At 42.6% G+C, this 16,628-nt stretch overlaps 1 protein-coding gene and 1 long non-coding RNA gene across 4 annotated transcripts in view; one reads left to right on the top strand and one right to left on the bottom strand.

Moving 5' to 3' along the window:
- The window catches only part of KCTD1 (potassium channel tetramerization domain containing 1), a 202,345-nt gene extending 196,373 nt beyond the window's left edge, over positions 1 to 5,972 (top strand). For all 3 annotated transcript variants that reach the window (XM_019014072.4, XM_063699137.1, XM_019014073.4), the window contains exons 4-5: positions 1,028 to 1,333; positions 5,041 to 5,972. In XM_019014072.4, the coding sequence (XP_018869617.1) occupies positions 1,028 to 1,333; positions 5,041 to 5,199 (465 nt within the window). In that variant the 3' untranslated portion in view covers positions 5,200 to 5,972. The remainder of the gene's footprint in view (positions 1 to 1,027; positions 1,334 to 5,040) is intronic.
- A 78-nt stretch (positions 5,973 to 6,050) lies between these two features.
- The window catches only part of LOC129528328 (uncharacterized), a 32,226-nt gene continuing 21,648 nt past the window's right edge, over positions 6,051 to 16,628 (bottom strand). The window contains exon 4 of the long non-coding RNA XR_010131218.1: positions 6,051 to 6,603. This is a non-coding gene — a long non-coding RNA (uncharacterized lncRNA). The remainder of the gene's footprint in view (positions 6,604 to 16,628) is intronic.

The following is a 16,628-nucleotide window of genomic DNA, read 5'->3' as shown; positions in this document are numbered from 1 at the left end:
CAACATGTCTAGACAAGTATCCACTTATCTTACACCCAGAAATGATTGTGGCCATAGCTACGTTTAGCCATAACATTGACCTGCTTGTTAACATTGTTCCTGAGTTGCTGCCTCCCCCTCATTCTCTTTTGTCTTCCCATTCAGTGGCTTATGTGTGTGTTTTAATACCTGTTTTGTTAGGTTTCTGTTTCAATTCAACAGATTATTTTAAGGCTGGAGGAAAGGAAACCATGCCAAAAGACCAGGTGTTCATGCTTTCAGAAATGCAGAAATGGACAGGTTTTCTTTATTGCACATCTTGCAGGAGTCAAGGCCTAAAGTTGTTTATGTCTCTATGATGGCAGCTCCATCAGGTGGCACAGGGCAGTACACTAGCCTTCCAGATGTCCACCAGCCTCCCCCGAACCATTACAAATCAACACCTAGGTTCAAGTAAAAGCCACATGCCTGCCCTCCAGGTGCTGATCCCTGTCTGTCTCTAGCCTCATATCTCTGTCCCACACCCTCCTGTGGCCACCAAAGGTGACCCGGAGCTTCTGATGAAGGGTGCCCATTGGCAAGCTTGTGCCTCCCCTTGGTCAATATATGCGTTCCATCCAAGAGGATAGAAATTGGGTTCTCACCGACACAATCAAACTTGAAATACCCAAAGACATTTTTTCTACTAAAAGAAACAAGTCTTGGGTGAATCCTTTCACATCTCAGTTTTCTCATCTGCAAAATGGGAATAATAGTGGTTCCTAATTCACTGGGCATTGACGAGGGTTACAGGATTTAAATCATGTAAAGCACTTAGAAGAGGCCTGACCAGCCCTAATCTACTCAGTTCCTTTTATCTTCACTGAATGAATGAATGAATGAATGAATGCAAATTGAGCCTCTACAAACATGTTGTAAGTGAAAAAACGCACATGCAGATTTGATTAGTGACATAACAAGAAGTGGAAAAAAATCACCTCTTAGATGTGGACATGTTTAGTACTTTATGTTTGCAGTTTGCACTGTGAAATACCTTTTTTTTTTCCAGGACTACACTTTGTTATATGAAGAGGCAAAATATTTTCAGCTTCAGCCCATGTTGTTGGAGATGGAAAGATGGAAGCAGGACAGAGAAACTGGTCGATTTTCAAGGCCCTGTGAGTGCCTCGTCGTGCGTGTGGCCCCAGACCTCGGAGAAAGGATCACGCTAAGCGGTGACAAATCCTTGATAGAAGAAGTATTTCCAGAGATCGGCGACGTGATGTGTAACTCTGTCAATGCAGGCTGGAATCACGACTCGACGCACGTCATCAGGTTTCCACTAAATGGCTACTGTCACCTCAACTCAGTCCAGGTATAGCATTGTTACGCACTGTGTGGCATCAAATGCCACTCTTACTGTTGTCACTTAACCTTGCCCTCACATGGTGCCTTTCCTCCAAAGAGCTGAGAAACTCACTCGGTGACACTTCTGTTGGGTAGGTGAATTATCACCCTCTATAACAGTCCTTCTGTAAGTCTTGTGATTGTGCCAGGTGCTGGGATGAGCACTGGAGATACAGAAGAGACAGATATAGAACACAACAGCTGGGCACGGTGGCACACGCCTATAGTCCCAGCCACTCCAGAGGCTAAGGCAGGAGGATCACTTGAGCCCAGGAGTTCAGGTTCAGCCTGGGCAACATAGTGAGACAAACAGACACGGAACACGATGGACAGCTCTGTGTTCATGGAACTGCATTATGGGAGTGGAGTGGGAGGCAAACAGTCAACATAAATATATTGCCCAGGAGGTGATAAGTGGATTTCTGGGGCAGAGTATGCTGGCATATTGAGGACTATCAGGAAAGCCAGTTTGGCTTGAAGAAAGTGACTCAGGGAGAGAGAGTACCCAGACAGGAGGCCCGGGAAAATCAGGGACAGATCACGGAGAGCCTCGTTAGGAGGTGGCAAGTGCCCTAGGATTGTTTATTTTGGCATCTTTTGGTTTTGGTTCGTTTGTGTATGTGAGCCAAATGGAAATCCATTGGAGGGTTTTGAGCAGAAGGGAGAACTGACAGAACTCGTATTTTAAAGTGAACATTGCGACAGCAGCTAGAGAATAGGAGAAACAAGGAGACCAGGCAGCAAGCTGTGGTTCAAGCAGTTGAAAAGTGTCCAGTTGTGTGTGTCTGGAGGGTAGAGCTAATAAGGTTTTCTGACGATGGCTGTGGATTGTGAGACATAAGCCCGGGATGACTAAGATTTTTGACAGAGGAACTGGGTGAGTGGAACTGCCATTTCCTGAGATGGAGAAGTGTAGGGGAGCAAGAGATGTGGGGGTGGAATTGAGAACTCAGAGGCTAATGTGTGCTGAGCACCGACTCTCTGCCCTACCCTGGGCCATGGCCTGAACATGTGTTGTCTTCTTACAACTCTAACAGGTAAGCACTGTTAATCCTCTCTGTCTTGCTGATGGGAAGGCAGAGGCGCACCTGGGTCTCGATTCCAGCTCCGTGTGACACAAAACCATTTGAAGTCAATGGAGTGAGGGTTCTAGTTTTTTCCCTCTTTTTAACTGGAATGGGCCCATGACTTTGTTCAGTGTTTAGTCAGCAGAACCCTTCCCAAAGCACAGAGACTAGAAGCACCCACTCTTCTGTGCTGCCTCTTGAGGATTGTTCCACTACTATTTATAACTCTTTAAAATATATGAACAGATGTCTGAGAACAGAAGAGCAGAAAACTGGCAGAAAATGTTCCCTAAGCATGCTAGCGGAAGGCACATGCTCCCAGGCGGCGGGGTGGCTGCTGGGTCGCAGGGTTCCCGAGGACGAGATTGGCGTTCTCACCTGTGCGGAGAGCGCCCCCTGGAGGTGTGTGGCGCTCCCGCATGGCCCTGCACAGCGTTCCTGAGACGGCCTCAGCAGTTTAAGCCTCTTTAAAGCCCAGAAAGCCTGTCCCCTTCCACACAACAGCCTGCCCTGGCTATCACTGGAGCAGACAGAGGGGCAGAACCATTCAGAGCCAGGACAGGAAGGCCTCGGCCACACCTTCGGGCCAGTGAATAACGATCATCAATTCATGCGCTTGACAGTTTCCCACATCAGATGTGGAAATTTTCATCTGGATTAACGTGGTCGTATGACACAGCCATGACCTACCCTTGCGTCCTGCTCCACCGACCAAGAAATAGGCACCAGCCTATGGGCACGCAGAGACTCTGGGATAAGGCTTACGACACCCCATACCTCACTAAGTTGTTATGTGATCACTGTTTAAGGAACTTTGCTGTGAACGTGTTGTTGTTTCCAAAGTAATGGCTCCATCAGCTGTTTGCATTACATTGAAATAAGCTTTTGACCACATCCAAGGTAACATTGGATCACATTGAATAATTATCACATGATGCCTATCGGACTCCGAAGAAGAGCTTAGCGATTTCCTCCTGTTAGCATTTAGTGACCTTAAGACTCAAAGAAAAATGGACATCAGGGTTAGATTCTCTGCTGTTCATGGCTTCCTCCCCTTTGGATTTCCTCTCCTAATCATGGCAAGGAATCTTTTCCAGGGTGCTGGTTTGGCCAAGCAAGCCGGGGTGCCTCTTGCTGAGGGCTGCATTCTGCCTCTGCTGGGGAATCCATGGAGGGAGCTGTTCTTCGTCTTTGTATTTACCTGCCACCAAAGCACATCTTGATTTTGAATTTAGGGACTGTTTTCTTCCTGTCCTTATGCTGACAGGTATGCATATGCATTGTGAATTTACCTACAGAAATAGAGCACTGCTGGGTAGAATGTTAATTTTGTTCTTATAAGGACTTGTGTATGTTTTTTTAATTTGCCAGCACTTGAGGTTTTAATTTTTAGAAAACATACTCTCTTGCTTTCCAATCTCATCTAGTAAGCTGTTTTGCAACATAGCAGACTATATTCTATATTGAAGTAGGCAACTAAAAAATAATACTTTTTAAAAAAGTAAGGATTCACTTTACATTGACTACATTTCAGTTCATTCCAATAAAAGTTTTTTTGAGGTGGGTTTTTTTTGTTGTTTTTTTTTTAAGTTATGATTGAATCACTTTGCCTTTAAGGTGGTGTGGAAGTAATTTAATTATATTCAGAACTCGGGCAGGAAACATTTGCAAGTCTAATATTTGTTGGATTCCTAAAGAAACAGAATGCTCCAGATCAGTTTCCTGTATTTTTGTCTATCTAAGAGTCACAGGTACTGTTTCCTGCATTTAACAGTGTCAGACATGTAGTGCCAAACCCAGGAATCTTGCTGGCGTTAGGTATTTGATTTCAAAATTAAGGAACAGATTCTATGGCTTACATTTGTATAAGAAGTTTAGAATATCTTTATTTTTCATACATTTTCTAATATGTAATCATTGTGCTGGTTCTTGTCTCCTTGAATGAATGCAGGGCAATAAATCTGTTTCAGATGTTACAAACTTGAAAACCTGTAGATAATCCTCTAGTGTCTTCAGTAATCCCTTTGTTCTGCTATTGAAATTACATCAATCTTCCAGGCCAAAACATATATATTAACTCGGTATTAGGAAACTTGAACAAAGGCGGAGTTGAGAGTACAAATGAATCACTGGCTAAGTAAACTCTGCCATCACTGTCCTTTCCAGATTCTTTATCATCTCATAGGATGTTTTTAGTGATAAATAATGAGCTTTGAAATGTGAACCCTCATTTTTGACAGAGAGGGCAGCATTGCATATACAAAAACAGGAGATTTGAGGCCAAACAGACCTGAGTTGGAAACCCAGTCCCATCACTGACTAGCCATGAACCTCAGTTTTCTCATCTATAAAATGGGCCTAACACCACCGAGTGTTGTAGCTGGTGTGTGTAAAGCAAGCATGTAAAGGCACATTTTAGGCATTAGAAATGCTTGCTTCCTCTCTCCTGCCCATTAATCCAGGGTCTTCCTTTGAGAGGAGCAGCTCACAGGGACATGGGTGCTGGATGAGATGAACCAGAGTGCGCATAATCTCAAACTTTGGGGTGTTTATGTAGCCATAGGACTTACCTCACCCCTAACTGGATGCTTGTCTTGTTCCCTCGCAGGTCCTCGAGAGGTTGCAGCAAAGAGGATTTGAAATCGTGGGCTCCTGTGGGGGAGGAGTAGACTCGTCCCAGTTCAGCGAATACGTCCTTCGGCGGGAACTGAGGCGGACGCCCCGTGTACCCTCCGTCATCCGGATAAAGCAAGAGCCTCTGGACTAAATGGACATATTTCTTATGCAAAAAGGAAAACACACACAACCAATAACTCAAACAAAAAAGGGACATTTATGTGCAGTTGGGACAGCAAACCAAGTCCTGGACGTAAAATCGAATCAAAGACACATTTATATCCAATAGAGACCACACCTGTATTCATATGGGAACAATTGGAATAGTGATATCCTCAAGGTGTAAAAAATATATAAATATATATATATATGTCAAAAGGTAGGAAATGCAAAAAAGAAAAAAAAAAAAAGGTGACAGCTGCAGTTGGTGCTGTGATGGCCGTGAAGTGTCCTGGGCCTCCCGAGGCCTCTGACAAATAAACAAGCCATGAGTGGTGAGGACACAGTCTCCTTACAGTTTCCATTGCCAACAGCCATCCATATTTCTTTTTTCCTTTGTCTTTCTTTTTCCTTTTTTTTTTTTAAAAAAAACAAAACAAACAAAACACCTTGAATCAAGTTTGTTTGTATATGGAGGTTCCACGTCTTTCTTTAGGCAGGGACCAGGCAGGACTTCAGAAAAACCCTCATGAGCACATTGCAAAGATGTTAGACATGAAATTTTAAATGTAGTTTGTACAGAAGTCACACTTTTTTGTCCACCTCACAGATGTGAACTTTACTTTTTGTTTTAAAACTGATCAGTTTTGCCAAGGGGCCAGAATTATTCCTTGTTAGAATCGCTCCAGTTCAAGTCTGCTGCTTTCCTACAATTTTTCAAATTTTATAATGTATTAAATACAATAAACTCTGTTTAAAAAATAAGGTCTGTGTGAAACACACATGTGGGGGTGAGGCTGGATTAAAGTGAAATTTTTTCTTTTTGAAATTGTCCGTGTTGAGCATCAAAAAGAGGCGTGAAAGCCGGGGTCAGTTTTGAAGTCAAAACCTACTAAAGGCTAAGGATGTCATCACCTGTTCCAGACAGTTGTCTTCTGACTCAGCAGATGTTATTTCCTGTGCTTTGTTATTCTGCATTGGTTAGCAAGGTAAATCTTCCTTCTTACGGACTTTTCGGTTACACCTATTTCAGTTATCTCTGGCTGCAGAGCAAGTCACACCAAAATTTAATGGCTTAAAACATTTTGTTCTGGCCTGTGATACTGGCCTTCTTCGCTGGGCTGCATCTGCTCCATGTCTGCTCCACTGCTCCAATCCAGGGGCCTGACTGGCGTGGAATGTCCTAGATGGCTCACCCAGATGGCTGCAAATACTTGGCTGTTGGCCTCTATGTGGCTTGGGCCCCTCTCAACATGGTAAGTGGATTCCAAGAAGGAGGCAGAGAAAGCCACAGTTCTCTAAAAGCCACGGACTGCACAGTACACTTCTGCTGCTTTCTGTTGGTTGAACAGCCACACGGCCAGCCCAGACTCAATGAGGGGGAAATAAGAACCTCCTGTTGGGGAAAGTAACAAAGCATTTGTGACCAACTTCAGTCTACCATAACAACACCTGTCCAAAGCATCTTGAAAGTAGGGCATTATGGCTTTGGAAGAAGTAGGGAACATCTCAGAGCCAGAACTATCATTTTATTATTAGCCAGAGAAGTAAAAAACCTGAGATTTCAACAGCACTTTAGAATGAAGTCCTCAGCTTTTCCAAGGTATTAGTGACCCTGATTCCTCCATCGGCCCTACACCCACCTTTCTTCCCTCCTCTTCTTCATTCCTCCATCGGCCCTACACCCACCTTTCTTCCCTCCTCTTCCTCATTCCAGACACTCAAAATAAATCTGGCATGCTGGTAAGATTGACAGGTAAACTAGAATGTGTTTCTGGTGCAGAGATATTCCTGTGGTGATGGGTTATTTCCATCCTGAACTTTCTTTTTTTAAATTAAAAAGTGTATGCCTGAGGACACTAGTAATGAAAATATCTCTGGCTTCTGAAACTAAAAGTGAGCTGTTAATGGCTCCTATCACTGCCTGAAACACAGGCAGCCCAAACACTGAATTACTTTAATGACGGCTAGCCAGGCTTCCACATTGCTGCGTAATTTCCCTATTTGAGACTAATACACCACTCTCTCAGATGGGGACAGACAGGGCTGCTCCCACCAGCTGCTCGGTCATCCATGTCTTACTGAAAGGAGAATAAAATTGCTCTATGATTTACTAGCAATCCATTCTCATTAGGCAGAATTTCCTCAAATCAATAATGCAAGGGCCTCACTTTGGGACTCTGCTGGTTATTGTCATCAGTTAATGTTTACCCAGGACTGCCTATGTGCAGTTAGCATTGTCCCAACCAAATACTGCACAGAATGGTGTGCATTGGCTACTGGCATCCACTTTGTTCTTTTCTAAGTTCTTCGGTCCATTTATATGACTGCATCCCAGTTGCACATTGTTTCTACAAAAACTCTGATCCAGTTCAATGGAGCAAACATTTCACTTGTAATGTTCACCTTTTTAGGTCTTGAAACATGTAGATTCCCAGATACCAAAATACTTTAGGAAAGAGTAGGTCAATCAAAATGTCAAAATATAATTGAATCACCACTTTTTTCTTTTCTTTTCTTTTTGAGACAGGGTCTCACTCTGTCACCTAGGCTGGAATGCAGTGGCACAATCTTGGCTCACTACAACCTCCACCTCCTGGGTTCAAGTGATTCTCCCACCTCAGCCTCCCAAATAGCTGGGACTACAGGCATGTGCCACCACACCCAGCTAATTATTATTATTATTATTATTATTATTATTATTATTATTATTTTTGGTAGAGACGGGTTTCACCACGTTGGCCAGGCTTGATCTTGAACTCCTGACCTCAAGTGATCCACCCCCATCGGCCTCTCAAAGTGCTGGGATTACAGGCGTGAATGAATCACAATCTTATTTTTCACTTTTTATTATTCAATATAAAGTTCATATTCAAACTTCGCCAGTGTCCCCAAAAGGATCTTTATAGCTGTGCTTTTCACCTAGAGGATGTGATCAAGGATTATGCATTGCATTTATTAATAATACACCCCACCCCTTCCTTTTTTTTTTGGAGGCGGGGGGTCTTTCCATGACATCGACTTATTGGAAGAGTCTAGGTCAACTGTTTTGTAGATTGTTGCACAATTTGGATTTGTCTGATTTGTCCCTCACTGGTAGAGTCAGGTTTTTTGGTTTCAAGAATACTACATAGGTGATATCATATCCTCAGTGCATCATATCACAAGACTCAGTTTGACCCATATTAGTAATGGCAGTTTTGGCCTCTTGGTTAAAGTAACATTCACCAAATTATCCAGTGTAAAGGTAGCTTTTTCTTTTTGTAATTAATGGTTACCTGTGGGATGACGCTATGAGACTATAAATATCCTGTTTCTCAACACACTCTCACCAGATGGTTTTAACATCCATTGGTAATCCTTTCCTGAATCAATCATTACCTTGGTAGCTATAAAAGTTTGCTTTTTAAAAAGCCACTGTTGGCCGTGCGCGGTGCCTCACCCTGTAATCCCAGCACTTTGGGAGGCCGAGGTGGGTGGATCATGAGGTCAAGAGATCGAGACCATCCTGACCAACAGGGTGAAACCCCGTCTCTACTAAAAATACACAAATTAGCTGGGCGTGGTGGCACATGCCTGTAGTCCCAGCTACTTGAGAGGCTGAGGCAGGAGAATCACTTGAACCCAGGAGGTGGAGGTTGCAGTGAGCCGAGATCGCACTGCTGCACTCCGGCCCAGGCGACAGAGCAAGACTATCTCAAAGCCACTGTTGCCTGAATCTTTGATAGTTGAAATAATCTCTTTTTTTTTTTAGCAAAATATATTTCTTTAGTCTAGGGCAGACAAGCTACACTATTTGACCTGCTCTTTTCTAAGAAGTATTTTAGAAAACTAGAATAAGGCAAGCCACTTATAAACTGGTTCCAAATATTAGATGAGTTTCTCCATAATAATAATAGTCATCCATTTAGTGTTTGCTGTGTGCCAGACCCATACTGAGCACTTTACCTGTTAACTCATTCAATCTTTATGACCACACTGGAGGTTGTATTATCCATCTCTATTTCTTGGTTAAAGTAACTAAGAACCTAAGACATCAAATAAAGGATATGATAAAAGCTAATGTTTGATTAAGTTTTATAAAGAGGACCCAAAACAACTATTTAAGAAAAAGTAAGTTTTTATGTTGCAATAGGAGGAAGGAGTAGATTATTAGTTAATAGCATTTTCTCCTTATAATGGAAATGCACTCCTATAGTTAAGTATTTTGACCATCTTCTTCAGTATGTTGGGCACTTGGCTTTGCTGATACTAGGGCGACCATGACATGGTTTCCGCTGTGGGTTTCTGGGGAGTGAGAGGAGCGGGGCTCTCTGCACATCTAGAGGTGAATTAAGGTATGTGCATACCTAACTACTGTCCAAGGCACAATGGAATATGTGTCATTTCATATTTACAAACCAAGGATTCTAGAAATGCCCAATCATATGGGATCATATCTAGTCTGGGAAATTAGAAGAACCATCCTTTGGGGACGTGGCGCTTGAAAGATGGGTAGGCTTTGCAAGGAAGGAGTATTTGGGGGTGGGGCAGAGGCTCTGAGCTGGAGAAGCACAAGGCAGGGTCAGCACATGGTGTGGGACGAGGGAAGCATGGGCTAGAAAAGGAAGGTGGAATTGGATTTTGGGAGTGTGAGAGGGGAGCTGATCTTGACTGCCAGACAAGGATTTGGACTTTATTTAGGAACCATTGGAGAATCACAGAAGGTGGGCAGATACTCATTTAGGGAGTCTGCAGGCTTCACAGTCCGGGAACAGTCTGTTGGTGGGAGGGGCAGTTAAGTGGCTCTTTTCCCCATTCATCCATTCATGATGAATGAAGCAGGCTAAGAGCTGATGACATAAAGTTGTATGAGAAAATAAGACATCACCTTAGTGTTAGTGCAGCAAACTCAGATGTCTCCAAGGGCTGGGCAAGTTACATGAATCAGTAAGAGATGGCCAAACTGGAGCATTTGAAGGAGCAGCCCCTACTCAACCCCAGCAGGTTGCAGCTATAGGAGAATGGCGTCCTTCTACTTAAACATCTCATTTTTCTAGAAAACCTGGGAATCCAGACTTTTGTGTGAAATCTCTAGATGTGTAAATATTGGAGCTTACTCATTTTTTTTCAAATGTACAGCCCAAACAAGACATCTGCAGACTAGGAGTTTGCAACTCTGAGAGTTATGAAATAAAACAATTTTAGACACTCTAGAAAAATTCCATTTGGGTGGGATTGCATGTGAGATCACAAAAACTAAGTTGATCGAGGACATACTTTATAAAAAATGAAAATTTGATGCAAATTTTTAGTTTGATTTGATAATATCTTCTGATAACAAAGAACAACACTTATTCACATACACATACACCAGGTCTGAATAATACTTTGAACTCAACTCTTTCTCCTTTTCCAACCCATGCAAAAAATGAGCTTGCTGTCATTGGCAGCTGCAGTGTGCTCCATTGTAAGACATTAGACAAAAATGTCATTGCAGTAACTATTAGTAGGAATCTACTGATAGGAATTACTAATAACATTTGTGACCGACTAATATTCATATATAGGACTAAAACCCTGAGAATATGCATTGTGTCTGACTTTGTCACTGTCAGGCAGCTCTTTTCCATAAAAGTTGATCATGGGTTCTATCAGTGATTTCCAAACTTGCCTGTTCTTAAGACACACAAAAGGCATTTTTTTAAGTTATAATTCCAGCCCACCACCACCCCGCCACCCCATCTCCCCATAGATTTCTGAATTCCACTTTTTTTTTTGAGATGGAATCTCACTCTGTCACCCAGGCTGGAGTGCAGTGGTGCGATCTCAGCTCACTACAACCTCCGCCTCCTGGGTTCAAGTGATTCTCCTGCCTCAGCCTCCTGAGTAGCTGGGATTACAAGCGCCCGCCACCATGCCCAGCTAATTTTTTTGTATTTTTAGACGGGTTTTTGCCATGTTGGCCAGGCTGGTCTCGAACTTCTGCCCTCATATGATCTGCCCACCACGGCCTCCCAAAGTGCTGGGATTGCAGGCGTGAGCCAGCATGCCCAGCCTGAATTCCACTTTGTAAGTGAAGAGGCTGGGACTCCATATTTTAATAATGCCCAATACAGTGACTCTTCAGACAAGTATTAAAAACACTGGGTAACGTCATTGTGCTCCCCAGCGTAGCCTAAGAACAGTAAATAAGGATCTTCTGAGTGTGCTTTTGTGATGTGTTTTTATGATTTCACTGATGTAAACAATAGTTGGCATCTGCTATTCTTTTGAAGTTCAGACTGAATACTTCCAAATGGAGTTAATGGAGGAGGTAGGGGATGTGTGTTGGGGGCGTTGCAGGGAGCACTTAAGTGACATTTAATCCAAGGGCCTTCATCCTTTCCTAATTAGGCAGAAAACTGCCCAATCCTGTGGAAATAGCCCACCAGCTACAGAATTTTTATACCTCCTCTTAAAAAGCTGTCAGAGGCTTAAGAGAACAGAAACCAGCACAGGAAGTAATTACCATAGCATCTACCACCTGTAACAATAGCCTACTGTAGGTGTATAGGTCCGTCTTTTCCCTTGTATTTTAATCTAGATGAGTTTCTTTGAAACTTAATGATTTCAAAACTTCTGCATTTGAAGGGGAATGTAAACCGATGACCCTAACCACTGACCACAAAGCTCCCTTGCATGTGCTAAAACATTCGCGTCAGAGAGCTCAATCTGACTGCATTTCATGTGACTCCAGTTCATTCTCTCTCCGTCTCTCCTTTTCCCCTCATTCCCAGTGTGAATCACACAGTGCTGCACTGCTCCTCCCAATCTGTTTATCAGATTGTGCTTGTCAGAAAAGGGAACAGATAGTACAAGTATTAAATTATGCTGTTGATTAGGACTAAAAAAGCCACAGAAACATGTATTGTGCGTTCCATTCAAACTTTGGAACTTGACTCGGAAAGCCTGTCCCAAAAGCTGAAGATCAAATCCTTGTCACAGAGGATCACACTCGTTGGGAAAGAAGCAAGATCAGCTGGTTAAATCCAGTTTGAGGAGGCCTTACAGGATCATCTAAAGGTCTGCAACTTGAGCAATCTGACGCAGCTGGGTTTTTAAGTTAATCAGCGGTAATGGGAAACTGGCTTGGGAAGGGGCAATGGTGGGAGGCAGATGGCTTATGTGCCCCTAAAATTTAAATGTTCATCCATTATTGCTCTTTATTTGAAATTTTTTAAAATTATTTAAGATGTTGTTCTTCTATAAGTTATATTCTTAAATGTTTGGTCTCTTAAATACATAAATACTAGAAAATTTGAAATTCTAAGTAGAATGCATATTCATGAAAATAATTCAGCTATAGCTCTTAGTTTAAGCATGGTAGATTTGTTTATAAAACAGAATTTTGACCTGTATAATCTTTTCCCTACTGCCATTATAATATCAAAATCAGTTATTTTCCTCTAGGTAGGAAAGGAATGGTAGAAAAACTACACACACACCCCAAATTCTTCTTTCCAATCGCTTCCTGCCTCTGTCCAGTCTGCAATAACACCCCTCCTCCACCATCCACTCCCCACTTTTCTTCCAAAGTTAGTCAAGTGATGGATGGACAATCCATCTGCACAATCACTAGGAGCCTTCTGCACAATCACTAGGCTTCTGCACAATCACTAGGAGGCTTCGTGTAGATATTAAAAGCATACAAAGGGAATGACTTGCCTGGACACTGACAGGGCTGCAGGCCTGCATTGAGGTGGTCTTTCACAGGGCCCATGGAAGAGCCACAGACAATGCAAGGCCACCAGGCCACTTACTTCTCAAATTCTCACCCCAGGTGTGAATGTCTTTTTCTTGCATGTCACTGCTTTTCTCAGTCTCCTCTACTCTCCCTGCGAGATCTCAACCATCGATGGCTTTCCTGTCACCTGTGCTGCAGGCAGACCTCTCCCAGAGCTCGGGTGGGGTAGCCAGCCCTGAGGATACAAGATGAATAAGGCATGACCTTGCCATTTGACTTTTAGTCAGGCAGGAGGGTAAGCCATGTAAACCCATTGATTCAATATATTTTGTCATAAGCAATGATAGATGTAGGATCTGCCAAGCATTCCCATTGGACTATCAAGAACCGAGCTTATTTTGGCCCCTGGGCCTTTCCTTTCTCCTTTTAGATTTCCTATCTCAGTTCAGGATGCTCCTTTCTGTTCACACCAGGGAGCCATTTCTGCAATCCCCACACTTACATGGTCACCAAGTTCTACAGAACGTATCATCTAAACATTTCTTAAATTGGTCTTTTCCTTTCCACCCCTATCTCCACTTACCAATGTCATATTATCAATTCCTCCTATATGGACCATTTCCATACGATCTTAATTGGTTTTTCTCTTGAGAATTGAGATTGTCACCCCTTAAAATCCATCCTCCACATTGCAGCCTGGTTACTCCCCTGTTAAAAGCCTGACGGTGTTTCCCTGTTGTTTTTAGAATCATCTTCTCTCCTTAGTGTGGCATCCAAGCCCCCTTAATCTAACTCTACCTACCCCTCAGCCTCACCTGGGGCTACCCCTGGCCTCCTACAAAATACTTTTAGTGTCATATTCGGTTTTTTTTGTTTGCTGTTTTTTGTTTTGTCTTGTTTGTTTGTTTTGGAGACAGGGTCTCACTCTGTTGCCCAAACTGGAGTGCAGCAGTAGCACAATCATGGTTCCCTGCAGCCTTGACCTCCCAGGTTCAAGTGATCCTCCCACCTCAGCCTCTGAGTAGCTAGGACTTTAGGCACCCGCCACCACGCTTGGCTAATTTTGTGTGTGTGTGTGTGTGTGTGTAGAAATGGGGTCTCATTGCCAGGCGTGGTGGCTCATGCCTGTAATCCCAGCACTTTGGGAGGCCAAGGCGGGTGGATCACAAAGTCAAGAGATCAAGACCACCCTGGCTAATATGGTGAAACCCCATCTCTACTAAAAATACAAAAATTAGCCAGGCGTGGTGACGCGTGCCTGTAATCTCAGCTACTCAGGAGGCTGAGGCAGGAGAATCGCTTGAACCCAGGAGGCGGAAGTTGCAGTGAGCCAGGATTACACCACTGCACTCCAGCCTGGCAACAGAACAAGACTCCGTCTCAAAAAAAAAAAAAAAAGAAAAAAGAAAGAAATGAGGTCTCACTATGTTGCCCAGGCTGGTCTCAAACTCCTGGATTTAAGCGCTCCTCCTGCCTCAGCCTCCCAAAATGCTGAAATTACAGGCATGAGCCACCATGCCCTGTATGTCATATTGTTCTGAGTCTCCCTACTTGGTAATACATTTATCCTGTTATTTGTTTAATCACTTGCCACTCATCCTTCAAGACCCTCTTTACCCATCACCACTTTTTCATGTGCTCCTCAGATGAGTGACCCATCTCTATGGTCCTAAAGCACCCGATTTACACTTTTATTATCATACTTACAACTTAATATTGAAATATCTACATGTATATGTTTACTAATCTAATGGCCATCCTTAAGATCTTCAGTGGAAGAAATCTGACTTATTTATGTCCTAGCACCTAGTAAGTGCTAACTAAATGATTGTCGATGACAGATGAAATGCACAACTGAAGTCTATTATTTGTAGAACTAGGCAGAGTATGGGATTCATGTTCCTCACTCCAACTCTTAGAGAACTTATTTCTACTCATAAGCACTCAATTAAATAAGAATTAATGTAAAGTATAATAACTGACATACAATAGAGAATCAATTACTAGTAATATTAAATCCCTCAAGCACTTTGGTTCTTTTGATGTTTACTTTGGATTTTGACTAATCTAAAGTCATTCAAGTGTTCCACATTTGGCCAATATGAAGTAACAGATTACTCTCCCTCCTGAAACAACTCACAAGCTGGACAGAATACATGAAACAATGATTTTCAACACATTGAATATGAGGCAGCAGAGGACAGTGATCCCTGAGAGGTGGAAAGCAAACAAGGTGAGCCCTATGATTGCCCTGGCTAACTGCCTTGAGGAAGTTTCCAGGCCATGTTGCAGGGAGGGGTAACCCATTCAGAGGCTAATGCTTTGCCTGAGTTGAAGAGATGGAGACGGTGGTACAGGGAAGCCAAGGCAGCTAGAATTCATAGGGCAGAGCAATGGACAGGGGAGAGATACATGCAAAAAAGAGAAGACTGAAGAACAGAAGAGACTATTCAGCTGAGTACTGATCAGTGCATGTGTTGGAAGAAATCACTCAAGCCTAGGGGAAAAGCTACATAGAAGAATAAGAGAAAGCAATCCCCATAGCCCACCCAGGACCAGAAACAGTTCCTGCTCTCAGCAGACAGAGTGGAAAGCCTCATAATGAATGGGCCATTGGTTAGAGTACTCAGAATGCCAGAGTGCTGGAGGGAAATGAGCCCTAGACTAAACACAGCTCTGATCTTACCTAACAAAGCTTAAAAGCAAATCCCAAAAGGATCAAAGTGTTTCCAAGTAACTCTACTTCATTCTAAAACAAAGTCAAAAAATATTGATAGAGATACACAAATATTCAGCACCCAATAAGGTAAAATTCACAATAACTGGTCTCTAATTTTTAAAATTACCAGGCATTCAAAGAAGCAGGAAAATATAACTCATAGTAAAAAATAAAATAAAATAAATAAATCTAAACCAACCCAGAGGCCAACACAGGTGGCTCATGCCTGTAATCCCAGCACTTTGGGAGGCCAAGGTGGGTGGGTCACTTAAGGCCAGGAGTTCAAGACCAGCCTGGCCAACACGGTAAAACTCTATCTCTACTAAAAATACAAAAATTAGCTGGACATGATGGTGTGTGTCTGTAATCCCAGCTACTCAGGAGGCTGAGGCAGGAGAATTGCTTGAACCCAGGAGGAGGAGGTTGCAGTGAGCTAAGATCATGCCACTGCACTCCAGCCTGGGCAACACAGCAAGACTCTGTCTCAAAAAAAATAATAAAAATAAAAATATATAAGCCAACCTAGAAATGATGAGACATTACACAATCAGTAGACAAAAACACTAAAACAGTTAATAAACTTTATTCTACATGTTCAAGGAGCTAAAGACTTAACGTGTTAAATGGTGACATGGAAAATACAAAGAACAATATCAAATTTCTAGAAATAAAAATTACGATGTCTGAAACACACACCTGATGGGATTAGCAGCAGATTACAAAAAATTAGTGAACTTGAAGATATATTAACTAGCAATAGAAATTTCTTAAGATGAAACACAGAGTCTTGTCTTTAAAATACTGAAACAAAATGAACAGAGCATATTGAACTGTGGAGTAACTTCAAGCAGCCTAATACACATGTAATTGCAGTCTCTCTCAAGGGGTCAAGGGGGCAAATGGAAAAATATTTGAAGAAATAATGGCTATTTTCCAAATTTGATGACAACTACAGTATGAACCCACAGATCCAAGAACCTTAATGAACTCTGCAAAA

Source organism: Gorilla gorilla, chromosome 17, assembly GCF_029281585.2.
Source record: "Gorilla gorilla gorilla isolate KB3781 chromosome 17, NHGRI_mGorGor1-v2.1_pri, whole genome shotgun sequence".
Lineage (NCBI taxonomy): Eukaryota > Metazoa > Chordata > Mammalia > Primates > Hominidae > Gorilla > Gorilla gorilla.
The sequence above is the reverse complement of the archived record's forward strand: the minus strand, read 5'-3'. Positions and strand labels throughout refer to the sequence as shown.